At 47.6% G+C, this 21,439-nt stretch overlaps 2 protein-coding genes across 6 annotated transcripts in view; both read left to right on the forward strand.

Annotated features, from left to right (window-relative positions):
* Positions 1-10,560, forward strand: part of Zfyve16 (zinc finger FYVE-type containing 16) — a 69,193-nt gene extending 58,633 nt beyond the window's left edge. For 2 of the 4 annotated variants that reach the window (XM_004640964.2, XM_023700956.1), the window contains exons 14-18: positions 891-971; positions 4,644-4,806; positions 5,679-5,784; positions 6,799-6,966; positions 8,646-10,559. In XM_004640964.2, the coding sequence (XP_004641021.1) occupies positions 891-971; positions 4,644-4,806; positions 5,679-5,784; positions 6,799-6,966; positions 8,646-8,807 (680 nt within the window). In that variant the 3' untranslated portion in view covers positions 8,808-10,559. Of the gene's footprint in view, positions 1-890; positions 972-4,643; positions 4,807-5,678; positions 5,785-6,798; positions 6,967-8,645 lie in introns of all 4 variants that reach the window. The other 2 variants (XR_002818040.1, XM_023700957.1) reach the window with 2 other exon arrangements.
* A 4,197-nt stretch (positions 10,561-14,757) lies between these two features.
* The window catches only part of Fam151b (family with sequence similarity 151 member B), a 24,813-nt gene continuing 18,131 nt past the window's right edge, over positions 14,758-21,439 (forward strand). For both annotated transcript variants that reach the window (XM_004640965.2, XM_023700988.1), the window contains exons 1-3: positions 14,758-14,867; positions 17,289-17,414; positions 20,890-21,061. In XM_004640965.2, coding sequence (XP_004641022.1) covers positions 14,843-14,867; positions 17,289-17,414; positions 20,890-21,061 — 323 coding nt within the window. In that variant the 5' untranslated portion in view covers positions 14,758-14,842. The remainder of the gene's footprint in view (positions 14,868-17,288; positions 17,415-20,889; positions 21,062-21,439) is intronic.

Genomic DNA, 21,439 nt, shown 5'->3' on the forward strand with positions numbered 1-21,439 from the left:
CCCAGCCCCTGTGCCTACTTGCAGGCACTTTAATCCGCTGAGCTATTTGGCCGGCCCTGGTTAAACTATATTTGTGTAGTGAAAAAGTCTTTCCCTGACCCCTAGCCATTCTCTCCTCTCCTGCAGACAGCATGCACGCGTGTCAGCTCTTTCTTGCACTGGTGGAGCTTTTATTTATTTATATTTATTTTTGGTTTGTTTGTTTTTCAAGACAGGGTCTTGCCATGTAGCCCAGAATGGCCTTGAGCTCATCATGTCTTCCACATTGGCCTTGAACTCACAGTGACACTCCTGCCTCAGCCTCTCGAGTGCTGGCTTCCCAGGAGTGGGCCATCATGCCCGACATCTCGCTAGACGAGCATAATATTGGCTCCACTGTGTGCCGTGCTTATTTTATTGTTGAAACACAGCTTGAGGATGATTCTGTGGTGGTGAAGAGTTTTTGCATAACTTTCCATTTTCTATGTGTCTGTTATCTCCCTGACATCTGTTGGTAGACTCAAGTTGTTAGCAGTCCTAGGTGGTTTATTAAATCCTTGGTGAGTAGCCTTGTCTGCCTGCCATTTCTCGCACTAGGTCCTGTTTAGTGGTGACTTTACCGGATGATTGCCCAGTCGGGCTGCAAGAGTCCTCAGGCACACAGCAGCAGTATCCTACACCCTGCAACACAGGCACGGACATTTAAAACAGTATTAGACATGAGTGTTGAATTATTTTCATGCAGTATTTTATCTCATTTTTATTTGATTTGGTTTTTATTGGATTTCTGGTATATTATGAGCAAAACATTTACTGGGTACTTTAATGTGGATGTTCCACATTCTGAACTCAATCTCATGTAAAACAAAATAGGCAGCGAACACCAGCTAACTGCCTTATTTTGTCCTCAGTGACAGGTGCGAGTTTTGTGGTGTTCAGTGGCGCTCTGAAGTCGTCTTCGGGATTTCTGGCCAAGTCCAGCATAGTGGAAGGTATGAGCTTCCTCTTTCACACTGCTTTAACATGAAGCTGATTTTCTGCCAGGCCCACAAGAGAATGCACGTACGCTGTGGAGAGCAGGGCCCACACTCACGCGAGGTCGCTGCCCACCTGGCGCTGCCCTGCCCGGGAATCTGCTGCCCGTGCCTTTGTATGCTTATGTACAGAATTCATGAAAAGAATATACACCACCTTGCCATGTGAAATTAGTATTTTCATACATTATATATCTTTAAAATTTATAGGGTGTGGACAGCGCCTACCCAGTGAGCACTAGGGCCTGAGTTCAATTTCCAGTACCAAAAAATTAATTAATTAAAATAAAATAAATTTATGCAAATTATTTCAACTATAGCTTGTCATTTTTATTGCAGTTAAGTATTTTGTGAATGTATGACAATTTATTCACCTCATGATTGTCAACTTCCAGGTGGTTTCTTGATTTTGTTGTTACAAACAGTTGTAATAATGGTACTCTTACCTGTGTGTGAACCCTGGGCTGCAGTCTGAAAGTTTCCTTGGAATATTTAGTAGTACAGTGTCTAGGCTAATACACTCACAAATATTTAACTTTTTCTTTTACATATTTAGTAGGGTCTATAGGGTCTCACTAGGTAGATCAGACTTGTAGTGATTCTCCTGATTTCAGCCACCCAAGTGCTGGGATTGCAGGCACGCGCCACCCTGCCCAGTCTCAGTCGCCACCTCAGCGCGCCCCAGGGGCAAAGCCAGCACAGCATGCTGGGGATCAAACCCCAGTTGCTGCAGGTGCTTTCGTCTGCCGAGCTATCTGGCCGGCCCTACAAATGTTTAACTTTAGAAGGTGTTGCTAAACTGTTTGCACAGTGGCTGTGCCAGCTCTCAGCGTCAGTGTGTACGACCTCTGACTGGGCTCCATGATAACTATATATACCTGTGGACAGTGTAGTATGAGCACTTGAACACGCATGAGATGCACAGTGATCGTTTGTTGGGAAACTCGGAGCCCCTCTTGTTGCCGCTCAAGCGTCTGATGACTTCTCCGTGTGTAAGCGGTGCGCCCTGTCCCTCCCGGGGCAGCTGTACTCGGAATCCGCAGCCTCTCCCGTGGCCGCCCTGCCGATCGCTCGAACTGCTCTTCTGCTGTGCTCCTCTCCCACCAGGGCAGCGTTTCAGCTCCCACACAAGCGCGAGAGCAGCAGGCGCATCTTTCTGTGCCCACTGACTCCCTTCACGCAGTGTCCTCCAGTGCGCCATTGCTGCCTGTGGCAGTCCTGTCATGCGCTCTGTCTCTTGGCTGCTAGCACACCAGGGTGTGTTCACCACAGGGGCCTTACCATTCATCTGTTGGTGGCCAGCCAGGTGACGTCTCGTCTCGGCTCCTAGGAATGGCGCTGCAGTGAATGTGGGCGTGCAGGTATCTCCGGGGTAGTTACGTGGTCCCTTCACTTGGAGATCTCCCCACAGTGAGATGGACAGGCCGCGCAGCAGTTATTTTCAAGGAGAAGCTCTCTGCAGCGCCCTGTCGTCTGCCTTTAGGACAGCACTGATTTGCGTTCTTGCCAGCAGTGTATGAGCACTCCCCTTCGGTCACATCCTTGTCAGATTTTTTTTTAATATTTATTTTTTGTCTTTTTGATTATAGCCAGTGTGGGGTGAGATAATACTTGAAGATGGTTTGATTTGCATGCCTCTGGAGATTAATGATGTTGGACTTCTTTCATATACAGTTGGCCATTCATATATGTACAGCATCTTTTTTGAGAAATTCAGGTGATTTGCCTATTAGGTAATTGAATTTTTTCTACTGTTGCGGGCTTTCGGTTCCTTAAATGTTCTGGATGTTAATCCAGTGGTGGATGAGCGGTTTGCAGATATGTGCTCCCCTTCTGCAGGTTGGCTTTTGGCTCTGCTGATGGTTTCCATTGTTGTGCTGGCATTGATAGCTGTTTCTTTTTCCTTTCATTACCTGTGCTTTTAGTTTGTATCCCCAAAATAAATACCCGTGCGGAAATTCTGAATGTCTCTCCTAAGTTTTCTTCTGATAGCTTAATATTTCAGGTTTTACATATAGGTCTCTGACCCACTTGGAATGGATTTTTGTACATGGTGGCAGGAATCTGGTTTTCATCATTTGCATATGGACATCCCGTCTTCCCAGCACCATTTATTGAAGGGACTGTCCTTTCTCCAGAGTCCGTTTTTGGCCCCTCTGCTGGAGATCATCTGGCCGTAGATGGGTGGGTGTCTGAATGCGCTTCTGTTCCTTTGGCACTTGCTTTATACCAGTCCTGTGCCCTTTGGGTCACTATCCATTGTAGTGTGTGTTAAGAGCAGGTATTGTGATACCATCAGCCTTACTCTTTTTGCTAAGATTTCTTTGGCTATTTGGAGTACTTTATAGTTTCATAGAAGTTTTCGGATTTTCTTCGTTCTTGGTTTTTTGGTTTTTGTTTTTTTTTTTTCAGTTGAGCTGTTTCCTAAGGGAGGTTTATTTTTTGTTTTTGGTGGCAAGGACCGAACCCAGGACTTCTAGCTTGCTAGGCAAGCGTTCTACTGCTGAGCTAACCCAGGCCAAGTTTTAGGATTTTTCTGTTTCTGTGAAGAATGTCATTTGTATTTGGAGAGGAATTATATTCAATCTATAAATGTCTGTGGTTATGAGGGTCATTTAACAATATTAATTCTAATTTGCTGGCATGTATCTCAGTAGGAGAGCCTGAGGCCTTGGGTTCCATCCCCAAATATTGCGCTAAGAATAACTTCATGAATATGGCTGTTTTCATTCTTCTGTGCCCCCTTCGGTCTCTTTCATCAGTGTTTTGTACCTAAACTGCTGCTTTTGTTGTTCCTACTGTGAGCAGAAGTGCTCCCTGATTTCTTTCCCAGCAAGCCTGTTACTGGTACGTGACAATGCCATCGACTGCTGTGTCCTCCTTTTGTGTCCCGCAGCCTTCCTGAATCTCCTGATCCTGACAGCTTTGGTGCATCTGTATAACCTCGTCTCATCTGCTACTAGGGATGGTCTGACTTTGTCTTCCCTTCTTCGATGCCCTTCTTTCTCTCTGTTTGATGCCCTGGCTAAAACTTGTAGTACTGCGTTCAGAGTGACAAAGGTGGGCATGGCCTCTGCTGGCTGAGATTTGTCCCTTCTCAGCCAGTTTACTGAGAGTTGTAGCATGAAAGAGTGCTGCGTTTTGCTAAATGGTTTTTCTGTATGTGTTGAGACAACTGGTGGTTTTGTTTGGTTTTGTACAGGCAGTGGGACTCGGGCTCTTGCCCTTGGCAGGTAGGTGCTGTGCCACTGACTGGTGGCTTTTGTCCTTCCTTCTGTTGGCGTGATTTGTTGCCTGTTTATATGTGCATGTTGAATTATCTTTGCATCGCTGGAATGCATCCCATTTAATCATGGTGTGTAATCTTTTTTACTTGCTCTTAGGCAGTGATTTTATCAAACCTACAAATACAGACCTTGTTTTCATTAAACTTTCAAAAAAGAACCCTTAATATAGTGCAATATTTTTCTCATTTTCCTAGGGGAAAACAGTTGTTAGGATGACTGGCAAGGACTGAAAGCTTACGTTATACTGAGCTGATCTTGGTAGGAAACCCTGTGCCTTAGCCTTATACTCTCAGACACCGATGCTCTTTTGCAAATAAATATGAAGCGTAACTCTCATTTCTAGATGGCTTAATGGTGCAGATAACACCAGAGACCATGGATGGCTTGAGGCAAGCTCTGCGAGAGCAAAAGGACTTTAAAATTACCTGCGGGAAAGTGGACTCGGGAGACCTGAGAGAGTACGTGGATATCTGCTGGGTAGATACCGAAGAGAAAGGAAACGAAGGGTACGCACTTAGCTCCTGAAGTTTAGGTGATAGGTGGGGAAGAGAGAACATTCCCTGAATACCATTATTTTCTGAACAAATGTAGAATTACGCCATGAATGTGGTGTTTCCCCTCCAGTTAATAAATACTGGGTGCATCTTTAGACATGGCCCTGCCCACCCCTGGTGCCATCTACAGGGTGCTGGCAGTGGGTGGCTGGTGTGAGGGTCAGGGTCAGGTACCCGTTGGGCATTGGGAGGCGCTGCTGCCTGTCCTGGGGTACCTGCCCTTGTGCCATAAGTAAGGGTTCCCTTCATGCAACTCTAATACACTTACCGTTAGCAGAAGCTGAATTTCTTAAGGTGTGCACTGGGCCTTCCAGACTACTGCCACTGCCCTTCCTTTTTTAAGTTACCCAGTGTTTTTCTTTTTGGAGATTGGATACGGGGCCTGGGCACAGAAGGAAGAAGAGGGCTAATGCAGAAGAATTCCAAAATAGAGCTTTTGAATTCATACAGCTTTTATTTTATTTATTTTTTTTTTTTTTGATTTTTGATACCAGGAATCAAACTCAGGACCTTCTGCTTGCCAGGCAGGCACTTGTGCTACTGAGCTATGTGCCCAAGACAGCTTTTCTGTTAGTAGACTTTTTTGAGGTATTTGAGATCTAGGCCTGAATTGGGCATGTGAAAAAGGAGGTATAATTTACTGATGAACAAAAATGACTACACAATCATAAATTAGCTACATATTCATCATGTATATAATTGAGATATTTTGTTGCCTTAAATTTAGAATTTTCATGATTTTTATCTTCATTTGTTCAAATATAATAATTCATTTAATAAAAAGCACTTAGAGGACGTTGATCCCATTATGTTTTGTTCCGTAGTGTTATCAGCTCGGTGGATGGAATCTCATTACAAGGATGTCCCAGTGAAAAAATAAAACTGGAAGCGGACTTTGAAACTGATGAGAAGCTTGTGAAGTGTACTGAGGTAGAGGAGGAGGCCGTCCCTTCCCAGCGCAAGTCGCGTTTGGACCTGTGCTTTGTTTTCAGGTTGGAGGCCTGCGTCTCGGCCTCGGGCACTGTGGTGTGAGTGGTTGTTACCCTGCCGCCCTTGTGCCCCGCGGCACTCACTGCCTCCTGGGCTGCAGGAGGCTCAGGCCAGGCGTCCTTGCGGTGGCACTGCCCGCCAGCCAATGGCTGGGTTTGGTTCTGGTGCCGTCTGTGTACTGCAGCTGTGGCATTTCTATTCCTACCCCCAGTACTGGGGCTTACACTCAGGTCTTTGCACTGAGCTACATCTCCAGCTTTTTTTGTTGTTGTTGTTAAAGACAGAGTCTCCCAAAATCCCTCACTTGCTCAAGCTGGGTTCACACAGTGACCCTCCTGCCCACAGCCTTCCTAAGTGCTGGGGCCGCAAGCGTGTGCACTCCGCAGAGCACAGAGGTCTTTAAGCGAGGGGCTGTGAAACTTCAGCGCTGCAGAGCCCGCACTGAGCCCCGCAGCCCACCACTTCAGTCTTCTTGCTCATCAGCAGTCAGCAGCACTCACTCCTTTGTAATCCTTGCGGATTTCATTCTGTGCAAGATACGTAGACACTACAGAACAGCATTTCTCTGTCTGATCTTTACATAGTTGCTTTCATTGCTACATGTCAGCTTTAGGCAAAAGTAGCTGAACCACTTCCGTGATCTGTAGTCTTTGGTTTTAAATGTTTATGGAATCCATCCAGACTGCAGACACAGTGGTCTCAGCTGAAGAGTTCATGGAACTAGCATTGCAATTCTGTTAGTGTCCATGTGAACGTAGCAGTTGTTGCATTTTAAAAGTTGCTTTTGCTGGCCTGGGGCGGCACACACTTGTCATCCCACCACTCAGGAGGCTGAGACGGGGATCACTGCAAGTTCAAGGCCAGCCTGGGCAACATAGTGAGACCCTGTTACAAAAACACAAAAGTTGCTTTTAATCTTCATAGTGGTTTATTTTCTAACTAAATATATTTCAGGTGTTCTATTTTCTAAAGGACCAGGATTTATCTGTGTTGTCAACTCACTATCAGTTTGCTAAAGAAATTGCCATGGCTTGTAGTGCTGCACTGTGCCCTCACCTGCAGACCCTGAAGAGGACCGGGGTGAACAGGATTGGACTCCGAGTCTCCATCGACACGGACATGGTGAGGCCTTTGTTGCAGGCTTTGGAAGCAGCTGTGTCCTCTTTACAAGACCTGAGGGCCAGCGAGATAACTCAGCAGGCTAAAGTGCCTGCTTAGGCAAGCTTAGGCAAGCTCAGGGACTGCGGTTCGATCCCTGGCACCACACTGCCGCGCCCTTCACAGGGAAAGCAGCCACTGACTGGATGTGGACGTGTGACCACAGCCCATCTACCCTGCACCATCCTTCACCTAGGGGGCCAGATTTGGCCACGGTGGCTGGGTTGTGCTCCCATGAGGACCCTGACTTTTGAATTTACATGTTTTGATGAGGCCCACGTCAGGATTTAAAATTTCCAGTATAAGATGCATCTGGAAGGAGCGCCCGCGAGCATCCCAGAGAGCAGTGTGCACTGCTCCTGCACTGGCTGAGCTGGGTGCTGCCTGCCAGGCGCTCCTGCGCCGCACGCTCTGCAGCTCGAGCCTGAGGTGGCCTCAGAGGTTCCATCCCAGCATCAGCAGGCGAGCCTGTCCTTTTTGGGCTCCTATAACTGTCTTTTACCCATTTAACATGATACACCACAGAGCTGCTCCCTGTGAGTGCATGTTCTTTTTACGGTTGTGTGGTAGTTCATTAATAGTTGGTGTAACTAGCTTTTAGCAGCAGATTTGATGTTGAGGTTGTTGATAGTGTTTGCTTTTGTTCAAGTGTGAGTGCAGCCATTGGAAACACTCCTCACAACGTGGCCATGTCCAGGTGTGTACTCAGGAGATACTTCCACGTTGTCCCAAGTGAAGGTGATGCCACTTAGGTTTTCACTCAGAAGTTTCTCAGGGTTCCTTCTCCCACAAAATACTGTACAGCCAGGCTTGCTTTTGCTTTCTTGCTTGTTTCCTTTTTTTTTTTTCCAACGCTGGAGAGCAAACCTAGACAAGTGTCCTTCCCCTTGATGAGGCAGGTTCCCTTCCACGAAGCCACATCCCCAGCCCAAACATTTCAGCTGTTAGTCTGATCAGTGAGGCGGAAGTGCAGTATGACCATAGTATTCACTTCTGTTAACGTGAGTGAGGGTCACCTTACATGCTGAGGCCGTTTTTCCTGTAAACTTTGTTTCGGAATTTTTTTTTCTTGGTACTGGGGATCAGATTTGGGACCTAGCACTTGCCAAGTGAGCATTTACGCTGCTGAGCCATATCCCCAGCTCCTGGCTGCCCAGTGTGCTCACTTTGTGACTGTTGACAGCCCCCGCTACAGGTTTTCAGCAAGGTCCTCGGCAGCAGAAGCTCGTGCACAGGAGCACGTCCATGTGCTGCTTGTGTGTCTCCCGCCCGCACACCCGGCTGCTTCCGGGATGAGGGGCGTTGTTTTCACGGCACTGTCAGTGGCGCCGCCCTTTGAGGGAAGCACCTGGTAATGACCGGGCATCGGAGCAAGCACTGGTCCCCTCCTTAGTCAGCTGCATTAAATGCAATATTAAATGTCATTCAAAGCCTTTGTAAGTAGCCCTGTGCTCACGGCCCACTGAGAGGAACCTAGAGGACGGTGACGGTGCTGACGGCATCCCTGCACGAGCCATTAGGTCCTCAGAGCGGAGGGCTAGGAGAACACGGGAGGAGCCAGCGTCAACTGACCATTTAGAATTGGCTGAGCTAAATGAGTGCGTTTTTTTCCAAGATTGCTTTATCGAGACTTCCTTTTTCAGGTTGAATTTCAGGCAGGCTCTGAGGGCCAGCTGCTGCCTCAGCACTACCTGAACGCCCTGGACAGCGCCCTGATCCCTGTGATCCACGGGGGCACCGCCAGCTCAAGTCTGCCCCTGGAGATGGAACTGGTGTTCTTCATTCTCGAGAACCTGGGGTCGTGAGAGGCTGCGCGGCTCGCAGGCTGCACGTGGGTCTGCCGGGGCTGATGCAGCGCAGAGCGGAAATGCCGCAGACACTAACTGTTTGCTGTTCCAAACACTTAAGCTTTGCTTTCGAGGTAGAAATGATCTGTAAAAATCACTATGGCAATATTTAACTACTGAAGCGTAAAGGATCCACCATGTTTGAAGCTTTACATTAAAAATACAAGAGCTAAAAAGACGAGGATGTCTACCTGTAAGAAACTGATAGCATTTTGTTTTATTTCATGTTAAGCCAAAGTATATGCACTTAGTTATACCTCTTTATTCCAAGAAAGTTTTGTGGAGGCTCTTTGCACATGCGACTTATGAAGGAAACACCTGCTTGGGTCGCAGCCCGCAGGACCCTGGCTCAGCCTGCCCTAGGCGTGTGGCCGTGGCGTAGGCCACTTTCAAGATCTGCAGACTCTACCAATGCTTTGAATACAGCTAATAACTTATTTGTATAATTGAAGTGGAGACCTACCTCCATGACTGGAGAGTTCTGATTGTTTGGATTAAAGTCAGAATTTGGCCTTTTTTCTTCTCATTATACAAATATATATGGTTTTTCCTGATTAAATGGGTATTCTTAAACGTGGGTGCTTCAGGATTTTGTGCTTCTATATTTAAGTACATTGTTTTTATAGTAACATGTGACTCAGAATGTGTTTTATAAATCTTTAATAATTTATAAATAGGTAATATTTTTGTATTATCACAGTGCATTATTTTTCCTCCTTTTTTTCCAAAGCGTATCAGTGTATTTACCACTTGTAAGAGTGACTGACAGCAGGCCAGTGGACCTTGAGGTAGTCATTGTGTAGCAATAATTAAAGCCTGAAGCAGGTTATTTTTTCTTTTTTTACTTCAGTGTTAGTCCTTAGATATTTCTCAGCAAGTCTACATATTTTCATCGATGCCATATATGAATACAAATTTTATGGACTGATCACTTTTGCATATTTTAAATGTGAGGTTATCTTTTATAACAGGATATTTAACGTAAGTGCTAGGTATCTGAAACTGTTACAGAGCTTTTCTTTTTACTTTAAATAGGAAAAAAAATATAAGGGTGTATATTAGTCCTGTCACTTATGTTATATAAAATCTAATCATTTGTTGCCATTTTTATTCCTATGCAGAATATTTTTTGTATCAGAAACACTCACTGTATATCTGAAGAAAAGGAAACTGCACTACATATCCGTTACAAGACAGTAATTATGATGCATCTCAACTTCTAGAGCAAATCAAGGCTGTTACTCAGGGTCTGAGGTTGTAGGCTAGGAGAGAACCTGAGATTCAGTCCATCTCAGCACATCGTCTGCGCGGAATCACAAGTGTAGTCCTAGCCAGAGATGCAGCTCAGATCGGTCTGCTGGAAACTGCTCTTTCGTAAACAATGTAAAATGTTACAGATACTAAAATGACAATGCCTAACTTGTGAACTTTATTGAAATGGTCTAAGATAAAAACAACTGCATATCAAACTTTTCTTTACAATGTGTGTTTATTTTTTCACGTAGTAGAAACTTCTTTTGTACTCACTATTTAGGAAGTGACCATACCTTAAAATAACCAAAGGGTGGAAGGCTCTTCCGTGATGGGATAATAAAGTCTCTCTAGTCAATAAAAGTTGATAATACATAACTAAGGTCTGGAGGCACTTTCCTTTGTAGACGTATGTTTTTATTGCATTGGTCCTTATTTGCTCATGTTCTCCCTGGCACTTTGAAATTTTAGGGTTTTTGGTACCGGGTCTCACTGTGCTGCTTGGACCTATAATGATCCTCCTGTCTCAGCCTCCCAGTGCTGGGATTACAGGCGTGCGCCACCATGCCCGGTTCCAGTGGCCGGCTCAGTGAAGGGCCGACACAGCATGCGGTATCAGGGACCCTTAGAGCACCAAGCTATCTCCCCGCCCCAGAATGGCTCTTATTCCATCTACAGTGATCTGGTTTTGTTCTTACGCCTTAGACTAAAACCCTTTCACAATTGTTAAATATAGCCCTGTGCTGCTGTATAATACAATTTGTGTCTCTGTTCGTGCTACATGCAGAGCACTTTATTAGGTTTTGTTGGTTAAAAAATGAATGAAACGGTTCTTTCCTTTTTAGAGCATAAGTGAAACAAACAGCAAGTTTCAGTTGCTGTGGAGACAGAAATCTTGAGTAGCTTTCCGAGCAGGAGCGGAAGGAGGCAGCCTGTGAGCCTGCTGAGTGGTGGCCGTTAGGCTGTGTCACCTGCCATGGTCTGGGCAGCTGGCCAGGACAAAGCAAGAATGACATGGGCTGGCAGTACGCAAACCATCCAGGGTAATCTAAAGCTACCAGCTCTCCAGGGAAAAGACAAAGGTCAACTTAAAAGTTACAGTATCAGAATGTTCGGTCATCAGAAACTTACTAGCAGTTATTTTAGCACAGCTGAAATAAAAGGTACAAGCCCTTTGCACTGAAGCTGTAAAAGAACCAAGTGGAAAGTTTTGGACCGAAAATCAAACACCTTATTGAAGGAGTCTCAGCAGCAGAATCAAGATGACTGAGGGGAAGTGAATCTGAAGATCAGAAACTAGGCTGAATAACGGATGTACCTTTGGGGATTTGAGTGACAGTACCTAATGGTCATGTCTTAAAGGTCTCCATAGAAGAAAAATGAAAAGCACTTTGGAGGGCGAGCCGAGCCCAGTGTGGTAATCCAGTGAGACACGGACTTAGCATAAAGTAAAGAGGGCGGATAGCTTTATGGGGACACTTGCCTACTGCACACTAAGCCCTGGGTGAGGTGTCCAGTTCCACAAAAATAAAAACTTTCAAAAATTTAGTAAGATAATTTTACACATGCTCTTTTTAAAGCAGGTTTACCTCCATAGGACCCCAAGATGAAAACACAAAACATACCCAGAACATCAGTCAAATCAATGAAACCAAATATAAAATGATTTTTGAAAACAACCAGAAAAAAGCTAGCAGCTTGCTTTATAAAACAAGATTTGGCCCAGTATGTGCGCTGCCCTTGGTCCAAGAAGTCAGTGGAGGAGGGCGCAGCAGACACAAAGACTTGAATGTTGGCGGACGGAACCAGGCACTGAACTCAGGCCCTTGCCCTTGCCAGGCAAGCGCTTACTCTACTGAGCCATCTGCCCGGCCCCAAAAGGTATTTTTATTTTTTTACAATGGAGCATATTTAACGTGCTCAGAAAGATGATCAACGTGCCATCCCTTACCCAGCAAACTCTCAGCAATGAAGGTAAAATACATGTTTCAGAAGGACAACTATAAGCATAAGCAAAATTTATTGTTTTAAAATAAACGCAGAAGTTCATGGGGAAGGGAAATGACAGCAAAGAAGGCAAAATACAGCGTACTATTTTTTTTGACATAACCGCACATGCAGAGTAAAAAGTGACAGGATTGGGCTGGCGAGATGGCTCAGTGGTCTAAAGCACCTACTTGGAACAAGCTTGGCAAAGCACAGGGACTGCGGTTCTATCCCCCAGCACCACATGCCAGCCAGTCCTGCCCCCAGGTGGGCTGAGCTGGCCACACACACACACACACACACACACACACAATAAATAAAATGTTAAAAAAAAAAAAAAAGTGACAGGATTACCAGTGTTGGAAGACGTGATGCGGAGAACTGCATCCCGGTGAGGAGGGCAATAAGGGCCTTCTATAGTCACAGGGTTTCTAGAGTTCACTTGGCAAAATATTCTAAGGACACTGCAAAAATTGGGAAGTCATCATCTATAGCAACCATCTTCTAAAGACTTATAGTACCAATATTTAAGGTTTAAAACTTCAAATAGTTCAAAATAAAGAGAAAACAGGAATGAAAAATGTAAGGATACACAGAAAACTTAATAAGAAAACGACACTAATGGTACAAGATGGAAAAACACCACACACTAAAAGATGGAAGGGCTACATTGCTATCAGCAAAGACTGCACAACAAGGAAACCTTTATTCTACCACATTGTAAGAGAAGAGCTAAATAACTGTCATTTGCCCAAAGTCGCACAACTAGGAACTCACAAAAAACACGTCCTAGCAATTATGAAGCTGCAAAGAGCAAAGTGAGCTGCATCCGGGTCACGCAGGCAGACTTCATGACTGCGGAACGACGTGGGCAGTGAGCAGAAGGGCCGATGCACAGGACTTCCCACGCGAAGGCAGCGCTGGCAGGGGGGCTATTTGTTTTTAAAACTGCCCACATCTGAAACCTGAAACCGAGTCTCCTGACCAGTGCCCTTCAATACATGCACTGCCATAATCCAGGTGATGGCTGTAAGATTCATTCTGAGCCTCACGAATCTGTTCCTATGATTTACTCCAAAGTGCAAGAAAACACAGCTAACTGGGCAAATGGCAACAAAAATGGTCAGATTTATGCTACTTTTATTTATTTTTTTAATTTTATTTATTTTTGTGTGTGTTTGTGTGTGTGGCCAGCTCAGCCCACCAGGGGGTGGGGCTGGCTGGCATGTGGTGCTGGGGGATTGAACCGCGGTCCCTGTGCTTTGCTAAGCTTGTTCTAAGTAGGTGCTTTAGACCACTGAGTCATCTCACCAGCCCCTATGCTAGTTTTAGAAAGTGTTAAGCAGTTAAAGGAAACCAAGATGTAACCATATTCAAAATGGTTTATTGATTTATTTGTCTTTTTGAGACAGGGTCCTGCTGTACAGCTCAGGCTGGCCTCGAGCTCACTTTGTTGCCCAGGCTGGTCTCCAACTCGCAATGATCCTCCTGCCTCAGCCTCCCACACGGTGGTATTACAGGCGTGTGCCACCCGCCCCGTTTCCAACTGCTGTTTTAAATTCCCTGAATTGCCTTAGTTTTATTCTTTAATCACAATTTAGGATACTTGTAATTGGTGGTCTCCCTGGAGTTAGCCTTAAGTTACGTGCAAGAATGAATATACTAGGGCTGGGGAGATGGCTCAGTGGAATAAGCGCTTCCCTGGCAAGCGCAAAGGCCTGAGTTCAATCCCCAGTTCCGGGGGGAAAAAAAAAAAAAAAAAAAGAGTGAATATACTGCAAAGGCAAAATTCTGCAATTATACATCTTTTGATAGGAGGATATGCACTGAACCACCGAAGAGACCTGAGCCACAGATCAAAACAAGGGCAAGCTGGGCATCAATGCAGGTCTACTTAACGAGTAGCTAGAGATAACCAGGCAATCCTGACTCCTAGAATTTTTAAAAATATCTATATAGCAACTGGGGTAAGAGAAAACTGGATACAAAATAGAAGCCAAAAACACTTTCAAAAGTGAATTATGTATACTCAACCAAAGGCCACATTTCCACAGGGGAATTCTTACTCCCGTAATTGCCCGAGAGAACATCAGGGCAAGACTGACGACACAACTCTGGAAAGGCGTCGAGCGAGGACGCCCCCATCGCGCCGCGCCCCGCGACCTCGCCCTCCTGGGCCTCTAGCACTAGCAGCGCTCGCCCGCCGCAGGCCGCTCCGGGCCGGCGCTGGGGGATGCCGCCCCTCTTCAGCTGCCGCGCCGGCGCCGCCTCCCGCTTGCGGCCCCGCCTCCCGCTTGCGGCCCCGCCTCCCGCTTGCGGCCCCGCCTCCCGCTTGCGGCCCCAGCTGGGCTGCGACGCGGAGCTGCAAAGGCAGGCGCTGCGCGCTGCGGGGCGGGCACTGGGACGCGGCGGGATGAAGCCGGCTCCGCACGCTGGGCTGCAACAGTTCTCTGCGCTCCGTGAGGACGAGCCCGTGTCTTTTTGGGGTGTCACTAAACATAAAAAGAAAACACAGCCCACATCGCAGCCGCCCACCTCCCGGCACAGCCCTTAGGAAACGCTCCCGGCTTGGCGACCGGCCGGCCACGGCGTGCGCGCGCAGAACGCTTCCCCTTCCGGCCAGGACTCCCGCTGTTTCCGGTCCCGGCCCGCCTTGGTGCTCCGCCCCCGGGTTCCGGTCCCCGCGGCCAGGGCCTGAGGAATCCGGTTCCCGCCGCGCCGGCAGCCGCGCCTGCGCAGACGGTGGCGTCATCACCATGGCAGCGCCCGCTGCTGGCCCGGGTAAGCGCCGGTCCCCGCCCCGCGCGGCGCTGCTCCGAGCCTCCAAGGCCTGCGGGCCGGGGCCAGGCCGGGGAGGGCTGGCGTGACCGGAATGGCGGCCCGGGTGGGGGCTTCCGCGCCCGAGAGCCCCCAGCCCCCGAGCGCAGAGGCGATCGCGATCCGCCTGCGCCTTCCCGGTGCGCCGCGCCGCGGGAGCTCCGGGGGACGAGAGAAAAGAAAAAGTAACAGTGCTCGGACGTGGTTCCGTGGCCGACGGGCTGGACCGGGAGGGCCTCTCGGAGCGGCAGCGCTCGTCCCGTGGCGGAGGCCCGGTGCAGCCCTCCCGCCTCCGCGGAGCCTGTGTGAGCCTCCTTGAGGCTGCCTCCTGCGCCCGTGCCACCAGACGTGGCCAGACCAGACGTGGCCACGGGGAAAGCCAGGGCTCGCGCCCGTCGCAAGCCCATCCAGTTCGCAGCCATAAAGCTGTCCGCAGTCTGCATCCCCCTTTGCTAAGCGACTTGTTAGCGAGATCCAGGAATTACAGGGAGGCGTCCTTTTGCTGTTTTTCCCCAACTGTTACAGTTCCATTATTGTTCTTGGCTTTCCATTTTTCACTTAACATTCTGAGATTATATCAGTACGTGATTATATCAGTACATGCAGTTACCTTATTCTTTTTAAGGGTTGTCTAATGTTCCATTGTGCAAAAATGAACCATAATTTAGTGACTTTTTGCTAAATAATTAGACTTTCACTCTTTCACTGTTACAAACAGTACTACAATAAATATTCTTGTATAAAAGGTTATTTCCCCAATGTAAGTGTATCTTTTTTAAAAATTACATTTCATTAAAGTGGAATTTCTAGATGAAATGGTAGATATTTAGAATGTTTTACAGAATACGTATTAACATAATTTGTAAATCATGTATTTCAGTTTTTGGTGTGTTCTTAGACTTGTGTAAACATCAGCTTGCTTTAATTCTTTCCTCTTTTTTTTGAGACAGGTCTCACTATGTGGTTCAGGTTGGTCTTTGACTTACTGTGTAACCCAGGCTGCCCTTAGACTCAACAGTGATTCTCCTGTTTCAGCCTCCCAAGTGCTGAGATTACAGGCATGCACCGCCACACCTGGCTATTCACTGTGCTATTTTTTTTTATTTTTTGGCGGAACCAGGGATTGAACTCAGGCCCTTGCATTTGCCAGACAAGCACTTATTCTCCTGTCTCCCAGCCCCTATTCACTGTTCTGTTGCCAGATTCTAATGACCAATATGTGTTTTCTGTTTTGTTTGATCTTGTATTTTTTCAAAACTAATTACTTTGCTATTCTTTTTCATCTATCCTCAGCCCTTTCTCATTAATCTCCACACAACTCAGCAGTCTCACTTGTGGGTATACACCCAAAAGAAACCACCGCCACAGAGAGCTCAGCAGAGGGGTTAGATCCCCCCGCGTGGCGCGCCGGTGGGCCCTGCCCCCAGGCACGCTGAGCCAAGTGACAGGCTGGGCGTCGTGGCGTCCCAGTGCTTGGGAGGCTGAAAACAGGAGGATCTCTACGAGTCTGATATATGTAGTGAGACCCTGTAGACCTTGTACTAAGAAACCACTGCCTCATAAGCTGAACACTAAGTTACAGTAGCTAAGGTGCGGAAGATGCCTATGTGATGAGTATTGAGTGACAAGTGGAGAAAGATTTGGGGACACACACACACCCCCAAATATTACTCATTCCTGAAAAGAATGAGCTCTTGCCTTTAACACAACTGGATGAGCCTGGGAACATCACTGCCCCAACACAGAACAAGTGCACGATATTCGCCCTCTATAACTACCCACGTGTCCAGGAGAAGGAAGAAACGGTGGCTGCCCTGGGGAGGGTCAGTAGGGTGCCCCCCGGTTGTGGGGGCGCAAAGCTAGGACCAGAGCCAGCCTGAGGGCTCAGGAGGTGGGTCTGCACTGTGCAGGCTGCCCTGCGCACGGAGCAGTGTCTCTTCTCCCACAAGGCATAAACCGTGGCCTCTGTGTCACAGCGTCAGTTACCTCACCTCTGTGTAGCCCCTGGCCTGCAGTGCATGTCGCCCTATCCTGCTGCCTGTTCCCAATACACACCGTGAAATTTTCATTTAAAACGTTTATCCTCTAAGAGACTATATCCTTTTTCACATGGATTCCCATCACTTACTGCAGGATGCTGAAGGGTTTGAGGGGGCGTGCTGGCTCAGGATGCCTTGGGGCAGGTCTGGCAAGGCTTGAGGATCGACGACAGCATCCTGAGCCTGACTGCTCTGTTTAAGCAATCACTTAAAGAGCTGAGCTAATGGGCATGCCCCCAAAATATTTTTGTTTATTTTTTGCGGGACCAGGGATCGAACTCAGGACCCTGCACTTGCCAGGCAAGCGCTTATTCTACTAAAGCTATCTCCCCGGCCTCTACTGCAGGATGCTGGAGTGAAAACATCCTGGACTATTTCCTGAGAACTCACCAGATCGCTACAGAAGACGGCGCCGAGATCTCCTGGTACCACGGAGCCAACCGCAGGGCGCAGACGGAGGCGGCGCTGAGGAGTGAGTCGCCTCCCGCGTGCTCCGCGTCCCGCCCGCCCGCCGGGCGCAGTGTCTCCCCGAGAGAGAGCGGCTGCCGCGTCCCGCCGGGTGCTCGCGTTCGCGGTCTCGGTCGCTTCCCGCGGAGAAGCCGGCAGCCCGCAGATGCCCGCGCCTTTTGGACTGTTCCTTTGGGTGCAAGTGGATTTATTGTCCACAACATGTAGTAGGCTCTTTTGTACATCAAACTATAGACAAGCCTTCCCGCGGAGGGCGAGCCCAGATGTCGCGGACGGGCCTCCTGCCGCCTGCCGCGGCCGGCTCTCGTCGGGCCTGCAGCGCCCGAGCCTCTAAGCGCCCCTCGCGGCCGCCCTGGGCTCCAGGAGGCGCCGCCCTCCCAGGTCTGCGTGATAGATTCGCCACAGTCACTGGAGCCATATCGGCCAGAGGTGCTGTGGCCACAGTGCACGTCCTGCCACCCTCAGCTTGAAATTTAAGGGGCAGCTCACGGGGCGCTGAGCCTTTCACAGCACTGAGGTCCTGACGCCTGCCCTGCACACAGTCCCTTGCATGCCCTTGAAGCCAGGATGCAGCCTGCTCCTTCCTTGCGGGCTTTAGCAGAGGCCAGTGGGAGAAGCCAGGTGGCATCTCCGCCCTATCTCCCTGACGGATCTCCGGCTTCATGAGCTACCTTCTCTTAGACAGGCGCACACACGACAGGGTCCACAGAGTCACACCAGTTTTACTCCTGCCGGGGACATAGCTCAGCAGCATAAGTGCCTGCCTGGCAAGTGCAAGGTCCTGAGTTCGATCTCTGGTACCAGTGCATTTTCTGTGTCCACAGCTTGGCATAGAAGATTCCGTGCTGCTCCTCCAGTTCCGCGAGGTCCACTGCCTGCTGGGTTCCTCCACTCTGAGGTTGTTATTTTTGTGGAACCAGGGATTGAACTCAGGCCCTTGTGCTTGCCAGGGAAGCACTTATTCCACTGAGCCATCTCCCTGGCCCCTCTTTTTTTTTTTTAAGAGAGAAAAAAAAATTAAAAAGGTACAGAATTTCAAAACACAGTGATAGGAAATTAACAATGGTTTTATATTGCATATTGTTAAGTTCAAAGTATTTGTTCAAATTACCAGATACAGGACACAAAGCAATCAGACAGTGTAGGCACTAACTGGGCTTTCAGTGAGCAAATAGAGATTACTAGTACAAGTCTCTTAGCCATCTTGTGTGCATGTGTACATACTTTTTCTTTTTCTCCCTCTTCCTTTTGTTCTCCTTCCCCCATCCCAGTTCTTCTCTTTTGAGCAGTTTCTTTCCCTTTCACAGTATCTTTTGTGCCTTCTGGATCTTACGTGCTCTTTCAGGTTCTTACACTAGGGAGACAATATGATGTTTACATGTGTGGGTCTGATTTATTTCACTTACAAGTATGGTCTCTGGTTGCCTTCATTTACCTTTAAAAGCCTCAATTTATCTTTATAGCTAAGTAGTTCTCCATTGCATGAAAATACCACATCTTTTTAAAATCTCTTCCTTAGTTCATGGACATTTAGGTTCTTCCAAGATGTAGCTACGGAAAACTGCATTGCTATAAACATGTGTTCATGTATATCTCTGTAGTATGAGGTTTTCATTTGTTCTAGGAAAATACCCGGCAGGGAAATAGCTGGGTCGAATGGGACCGCCGATTCTAACTTTTTGTGGGATCTCCACACTGATTTCTACTGTTCGTACCAGTCTGCACTCCCGTCTGCACTCCTTTTCCCCACAGCCCCTCCAGCATTTGTTATCGGCTAACTTCTTGATGTTAGCCGCTCTTTCTGGGGTGAGATGGAATCTCAATGGTGTTTTTATTTGTTCTTCTTCTTCTTCTTCTTTTTTTTTTTTTTTTTTTTTGGCAGAACTGGGGATTGAACTCAGGTCATTGCATTTGCCAGGGAAGTGCTTGTTGTACTGAGCCGTCTCCCCGGCCCTTAATTTGTGCTTCTTGAGTGGCCAATGAAGTTGAACATTTTTTCATATATTTATTTTCTGTTTGTATTTCTTCATCTGAATAAATGTGTATTTATCTCAGATGCCCAATTTTGGATTTTTGGATTGGGTCTCTGAATTTTTTTTTTTTTTTTTTTGGGTTTTTTTTTTTTTTTTGAACTGGGGATTGAACTCAGGCTTTTGTGCTTGCCCGGGAAGCGCTTATTCTAGTGAGCCATCTCCCCGGCCCTGGATCTCTGAATTTTGAGGCCCTGATTTTTTTAGAAAATTTATATGTTTTATATAGAAGTCCTTTGTCTAAGGACTCTTGGGGCTGGGAGATAACTCAGTAGAATAATTGCTTGCCTGGCAAGCGCAAGGGCCTGAGTTCAATTCCCAGATTTCACACACACAAAAAAAAGATTTCTACCTACTTTCTCTTCCAGTAGATTTAGTGTTTCTGTTTTAATATTTAGATCTTTGACCCATTTTTCACTTTAGTTTAATGCGTGGTGATAGACTTGGATCTAGTTTTAATTTTCAGGCTGTGGAGAGCCAGTTTGTCCAGCACCATTTGTTAAGAGGCTGTCTTTCTTCCAGTGAACATGTTTGGCCCCTTCATCAAAGATAAGGTGGCTGAGTGTGTTTGTAGTTGTAGCTACATCTTCTGTTCTGTTCACTGAGTTGTTGGGTCTGTTTCTTTGTCAGTACCATGCTGATTTTATCACAGTGGCTTTGTGGTATAATTTCAAGTCAGGGATTGTTAATGCCTCCTGTCTTTCCTTTGTTGCCCAGGATTGCCTTTGCTATTTTAGGTCTCTTCTGCTTCCAAATGAATTTTAGGAATGTTTTACCTAGACCTGTGAGGTACACTAATGGTACTTTTGATTGGGATTGCATTAAGTGTGTATAATGGTTTGGGGAACATGGCCATTTTCACAATGTTGGTTCTTCCTATTCAGGAGCAAGGATGTCGTTCCATTTTCTGAAGTCCTACTAGATCTCTTTTTGGAGTGGGAAATTCTGATCTGACCTTGGCCCCCTATGGCTGGCCAGCTCCAGTCCGCAGAGAGAGGTGGGAGAGCCTATGGCCTCCATCCAGGCCTGCAGGCCGCAGTCCATGAAGCACTTTTGCGCTGTGCCCAGGGGAGTGTGCTGCTCCCAGGCAGTAGCTAAACCCAAGATCAGACAGAGGCGTTTTCAGCACCGACTTTCCAATGAGAAAATAAAAACACCATGCCTTATTCCTAAAAATCTTCCCCAGAGACTCACCAAGGCTCCTTTTGTATTCTCACCCCACAAGGCACTGGGGAGGACAAGCAAGTGCGACCCCAGGGCCTAGGAAGCTGTGTGTAGCTCTAGCAGCTGTTTGGGCATGGACAAAGAATAAGCTAAGCTGAGGCCCATCGGGCTCCTGGCCAGCGGGCGGTAGTTTTCCGCCTTGCTTTCCCCCTCCCGGGTACCGTCCAGGGCATCCCTGCAGCTCCACGGCTCCTGAGCGTGAGCCCGCCTGCTCTCTCCCGGCAGGTGCGGCTCACATGGTGGAGGCGGATGTGCTGCTCCCGAGCGCAGGTGCAGGTGCGGTGCCCAGCCAGCCAGTCATGGCTCATCCCCCGGAAACCCACAGTGACAACACGCTGCAGGCCTGGCTGGCCGCGCTCCTGCCCAGCACCAAGGGCATCAAGTTGGACTTCAAGAGGTAGGTGCGCTGGCAGCTTCCCTTGGAGTCACTGGTGGGGGCGAGCGGTGGCGCCTGGCTGCCGATGGTTGTACTTCCTCACAACCGGAAAAGCAGCTGGAGACTCAGAGGTTTCTGCAATGGAATCCTCGGAGTTTGGAATGATCTTGGAGCTGCTTGCTAAAATAGTCTCTTGCAGCCCTTTGAGGCTGATGTGAGATTTTTAAGGGAGCTCATAGTTGGTGCCTGTTGTGGCAACAGAATGCAAGTTCAAATGCTTCTTTTGCTAAAAAGTTGAGTGAGAAAGAGAGCTGAGAGAAGTTTGTTGAAATAGTGTAAGCCCGCCTGATTTGATTGAATCTGCATTTGTGGAGGATTATTCTTTTTTTTTTTTTTTTA

The sequence above is a fragment of the Octodon degus genome, unplaced genomic scaffold (assembly GCF_000260255.1).
Source record: "Octodon degus isolate 3935 unplaced genomic scaffold, OctDeg1.0 scaffold00129, whole genome shotgun sequence".
NCBI lineage: Eukaryota > Metazoa > Chordata > Mammalia > Rodentia > Octodontidae > Octodon > Octodon degus.